This window comes from Anneissia japonica, unplaced genomic scaffold (assembly GCF_011630105.1).
Source record: "Anneissia japonica isolate Jap-2015-1 unplaced genomic scaffold, ASM1163010v1 scaffold699_len907043_cov185, whole genome shotgun sequence".
NCBI lineage: Eukaryota > Metazoa > Echinodermata > Crinoidea > Comatulida > Comatulidae > Anneissia > Anneissia japonica.
The window spans coordinates 4,934-10,861 of NW_022722982.1; the positions used below are offsets into that span (position 1 = coordinate 4,934).

The 5,928-nt window shown below is 37.0% G+C and overlaps 1 protein-coding gene across 1 annotated transcript; it reads right to left on the minus strand.

Annotated features, from left to right (window-relative positions):
• Nucleotides 1-4,441: 4,441 nt before the first annotated feature.
• On the minus strand, nucleotides 4,442-5,162 carry LOC117112060 (uncharacterized protein K02A2.6-like). Its single transcript, XM_033255117.1, has one exon. It carries the CDS (start codon nucleotides 5,159-5,161, stop codon nucleotides 4,442-4,444), a length of 720 nt encoding a protein of 239 aa, XP_033111008.1. The 5' UTR covers nucleotide 5,162.
• Nucleotides 5,163-5,928: the final 766 nt, after the last annotated feature.

Consider the following 5,928-nt stretch of genomic DNA (forward strand, 5'->3'; position numbering starts at 1 on the left):
ATGCGGATGAATTTTTCATGTTGATTTTGCGATAGGTCGTGAGAAGAAATATCGTAGGCGCCGAAAACATTAGCCTATCCAATGCTGCTGGCTAGGCCTAGCCTTACCTCGATTTAGGTTCTGTTATCACACATAAAAACGGCTGACATGATATTTTCCGTTGCTAGTATTGACACTTGTGAAATATAAAATTTCATAAGAATTACTTCAACTTTGTTAAAAAACTGATTCTGACCGAGATTTTGACACTTAAACAAACATATCTCAGCCTAACCGAACGACCGCATTGTGCGAGATGCGAAGTACAAAAAGTAATCTCATTAGAGAGGGCGCTCTTTATTGACTGTATAAAGTATACATAAAAGCGAGAGTATTCCAGTGGATGCGATCTACAACCTCTGAATTTGCCTAGTAACGATGAATTCGTCGAGAAAATGGTAATATTTTATGAGAAATAGTCTGTATTTCTCATTTTTAAAAATTCTTTTGCGTAAAACTAGAATTCATGCCAATATTTTTCCATGATTTATAATAATTGGAGTAATGCAAATGCATATTTTCTAAAAAAAGTCATTTTTAGTGAAATTTTGCCGGGAATGGGGCTTTAAGCTTAAAATTTGGTACATTGTCATTCCACATCAACAAAGAATTAATGAATTCCCAAAATACAGGTTTGGACAAACCAGTTTAAAATTTTAATGTATTTTCGTTCATTTCATGAGCTGTAATTGCAGGAGAGGCATCAGTCTGTGTAGATTTGGAAACCTTATGAACATTACAATCCGAAGCATAATTATGATCTGTCTTGGCAGGATCACACCACTGAACACAGGCATCTTTGGTTTTCAGTTCAGTGTTCCGTTCCAAAGAGGAACACGATTGAATCATGTTGACATCAGTAGGAGTTTTTTTGGTTTCTGAGTGTTCTTTCATTTCTTCAACTGTATTTACATCTCATACTCTAGGAGCAGGTCTACCAGGACATAATGGTTTCTGTTAAAAAAAAAAAGACGACAATAATTATTTCTTGATGTGCCAAGTATACAGTTTGCCCTTCAATTCAAGACCACATTTGAGACTTGAATATTTGGGGTGGTCTCGGGGTTCGGTCTCCCTATAGAGGGTTAGCTTGGTGTTAATAGATGGGAGATTGTAATTTGGTTCTTTGGAAAAGTGGTCTAGATTTAGAGGGGTCTCGAATTGGAGGGTGCACTGTACTTTTATAATGTTCTTTTAAATTAGTAGTACAGCACCCAATTAACCACAATAATCTGGAATTATTAGTGCTTTCAGCAATAAGATCGTGCTATCTCAATGAATACTCTACAGTAACTCCACATACAGTAACTAGAAAACAGAGAGTAACTTTTTTAAATTTTTGAGATTGAGTTTAATTCTCGGTCAGAATTCACATAACCTCAAAATACAGTACATACTGTATGCAAACAGGCAGAATAAACTTTTGATTTTTAACTTACGTAATTATCGTATCCCATGTTAATGACTGGGTAAGGATGATCCTTTGTTGGCTCTCCGTCAACGAAATGAATGAATAGAACATAGCTGTAAAAGAAATCATATTTTAACAAAACATTCATAATCAATTTATATATATATATATAGGCCAGTGCATAAAGCTTAATATGTATACACTTCACATTAACAGGAAAAGCAAGAGAAAAACAAAACCAAGCATAAAAACATATGAAAAAAAAGTTGTAGGCCTAGTTACAAACAATTCGTTTGAATTAAATTATGTGGCCTAGACGAAAATAAAACAAAATACTGTACATTTACTCACTCGACTATCATTAGTGGGTTTGAAATTTTTCCGTTTAATGTTCTTCAGCCATTGCCATAAATTTGCTGCAGAATCATCTCTATGGCCATTTAGCAGACGGTGCACTTTATAAGGTTGCAAACATGGGCACTCTGAATGTCTGGCATTGTTATACAAATAGAGTTTTTCCATTCTGCAATCTTTTTGCTATTATTTTTACAGCTGTACACAGCACAAACTTTGCCAGGCCCCACATTCTTTCTTTTCTTAATCTTACTCAATCGCACACTGGTGCAAATATCTGGCAAAAAAGAGAGGGAAAAAAAACACTTCAAAAAGTTAATCATTTATTCAGGCCTGGCCTACCTACGGCCTACCTACGGCCTAGGAGTAAAGTAAGAAGATGAACAAAAAAGTGTTAAATATAAAAAAACAAAAAAACAAAAAAAAAACACATAGGCCTAGGCCTACACACAAAAGTGAATAAGTAGGCCTATATAGGCCTCCTTTTAAAAAAAATTTTACACTGAAAATTCATAGACATCTTTTCTCATACATGGGCATATAGGCCTAGGCTATGGTATGCCTTTAGCCTATTTCAATGGTTTACAAAATGCAAGTAGATCTTACCGATTAATCCACCAAAACTACCTAGCTAGGCCTAGGGGTTCCTGTGTGGTAGAAACAACAGCAGGTCCACTACTACTACTACTACTACCCCCTACAGCAGTACTGTCTCAGTATGCCTGGCCTAGCCTAGGCCTAGGCCCTAGTAGCATACCTACCAAGTCTCCCGCATTTGGCGGGAGACTCCTGCTTTTCGCCCTAACCTCCAGCTCTCCCACCACTAGCCTAAAATCTCCAGCTTTTCTAATAATCTCAAGATTTTTTATTAAAACCCACAATTTAATACAAAAATATCCAAAACGTGACAATTCTGTAGTTTTATAAGGCATATAAAATCTACGAAAGTTCTATCGCTTCGCGAAAATACATGCCGTTCCGATAGTAAACAATGTATTCGTGTAAAATTAACACTGGTGGCGCTGTACACATTACGTCATTTCTATTTTAACTTTACAACCGCGATCATGCATATCAATACTTTCAGCGAACCAGAATCCACGATGGTTTTACAAAGGGTACACTCTCAAGTATCCTAACCATCAAGCTGGCACAACACTTACCTGTCCATGCCTATGAAACACCAACAGAAATTTTGAAGAAAGCTAAGGGTGCAACTTGGGCATACAACCAGTTACATTCATCAAAAGAGAGCAAATGATGCTTCAGCCTCTCTTTTACATATATCTCCTTTTTAGTTTAACTTGTTTTACCAAAAGAATTGTTTGTCAAATGTAAAACGTGTATTTGAGTATTTTGAAAATTTTGTTGAAAAAAATAAATAAAGTTAAGAGTTTTAACACTGAAATAAAGCTATAGAATTTTATTTTTCAAAAAATGTTAGTATATATTACCCCATTTTTAAGATTTAATTTGAGCACTAGAGATCTGCTCAGAGTGCACCAGAGAGCATCTAGGCCTAAAAATTTCCAGGGCCCTGGGCGGGCCCTCGACCCACGCCAAAATTGTTTCGTTCCTGTGCAAATCTCCATCCACAGCCAAACTCAAACTTGGCATGTATGTAGTAGTAGTTATTATAGTAGGATAGGCTTATGATGTTATGTTTTAAATTACAGACACCGGAATCACTGAAGCTCACTGGTGACTTGTAGTAGAAAGACTACTGAATACTCGTTTGATCAATTTAGGTGCAAACTTTTAAACTAGGCTACAGATAGAATCGGTTATCTGCTGCTGCACGGTTGGTTACCCCACCGCGTTACAAAGGCACGTTTGTCCTGCTGATCACCTAGGCCCAAGTAGTAGCAACCGAGTTAGGCCCTAAGCTAGCTAGGGCCCTAAACCAAGTCCTATCTTTGTTGCAAAAATACACGAAAAATATACTTATCTCATTGTGAGAGCTGTGATAAATTATGTAGGCGTAGGTGACGACTGACGGGATTATTCTATCAAATTAAAAAGCCGCATATCTCAGTACTCCTCCTCCGTTGATAAACAAAACCAAGGAACTCGGCATTACATAAAATTACAGTATCCCCAATTTCGCAAATGCCACCCCCCAGTAATGGCGCCGACAATAGAGGGCGACACTCAAAAATGCTCTCTTGGATAGGTCTATAGTAGAGCCTCGTTTATTCAACAACAACCACAGTGCATAGCACTGTTACAGATAACCATACGCACGCACGCATGTCGCGGCAAGTGTGTATTACTACTCTCTATAAAGTAGTACCAAAATACCATCAGTATATAACATTTCTCCCTTGCCAACTTTTATGTAATCTTTAGATTAACATAATATTAAGACCATTTTAACAACTAAACAATTAAACTTCAAAACAGAACAATGCATACTTTCACTGTATATGCTTTCAACACTCGTTAACCATAACATCAAATAGTTATGCCTCAATTAAGATAGAGTACTTAATGTTTAACATTCCACTATGTACCTTTTTGTTTGTTTACGTGTTCTGATGGACTTTCTTATATTTCAGGCTTATTGCTTACAGCTTCACCTGGTTTATCATTTACAACCATAGTCCTATCATTATCCTTATCGTCAAACAACTTTTCCTATAATTCATCCGGTACTTCAGGTTCTTCTAATTCACCTTTCTCTACTAATGGTTCTGAATACCGAATCATAATTTGATCTGCATGTCTCAACCACAGTTGACTTCCTACACTCACTTGATACCGTAATGGACCAAGTTTCTTTACAATTACACCAGCAGACCATTTCATCTTATCCTTCCCTCGAAAGTCTCTTGTGTATACCAAATCATTTACTTCAAAGACTCTCATTCTAGACTTAGACTTTTGCATCTCATTATGTAACCTGTTTCTTACAGATTCATTTAAATTTGGTCTCAATATATCCAATCTAGACCTTAAAGGACGCTTCATGAATAACTGGGCTGGCGTCTGCTTAGTTAAGTTATGCTCTGAGTTGCGATAGGCTAACAGGAACCTACTTAATCTAGTATTAATTGAGCAACAATCATGTTTGGACGCCTTAAGACCCTGTTTCATTGTTTGGACGAACCTTTCTGCTTGTCCATTTGTTGCAGGTTGCCCTGGACATGAAAACTTATAGATAATCCCATTTTCCTTCATAAATTTTGCAAATTCGTGAGAGGTAAGCTGAGGACCATTGTCTGATACCACAATTTTAGGTAACCCATATCTACTAAACAATGACCTTAATTCTTCAATGTTTTTCTCTGATGTAGTAGAACTCATAATTACAGCTTCTGGCCATTTTGAGAAGGCATCAACAACGATTAAAAACATTAATCCCTCACACGGACCGGCAAAGTCAATATGGATTCTCTCTCACCTTTCTGTAGCAGGTAGCCATGGGTGTAATGGAGCTAAAGGAGGTTTCCCTTGGATTCGATGACACGAATCACATTTCTTAGCAATCTCTTCAATCTGGCTATCAATACCCGGCCACCAACAATACGACCGTGCTAGACTATTCATTTTCACTATGCCCATATGGCCTATATGTAGATCGTTAACAACTCTAGTTCTCAGTTTAGGTGGAATAATTACGCGCATACCCCATAAGATGCAATCGCCTTCAATCGTTAACTCATCTCTACGCTGATAGTACGGCTTCAGATCAGTATCATAATTAAGCCAACCATCAATTAAATGTCGCTTAACTCTAGATAGAATTCTATCTTTGTTCTCATGTTTAATATCAGCATGACTTACAGGTAAGTTTTCCATTAGATCAATACTAACCTCAATAGGTTTTAATTGGGGCGCAGGGTCAATAGGTAGTCTAGAAAGACAATCGACATTAGCATTTGCCTTCCCACTTCTAAACTTAATCTCATAGTCAAAACCAGCTAAATACAACGCTCATCTTTGCATTCGCTCTGCTGCGAGGACAGGCAATCCAGTCTTAGGTCCAAATATCTTTGTAGGGGCTTATTATCCGTTTCTAAAATAAATTGTTTCCCATAGACATAAGGGTAAAACTTCTTTAATGCAAACACTATGGCAAGAGCTTCCCTTTCAATTTGTGGATAATTTCTTTCTGTTTTGTT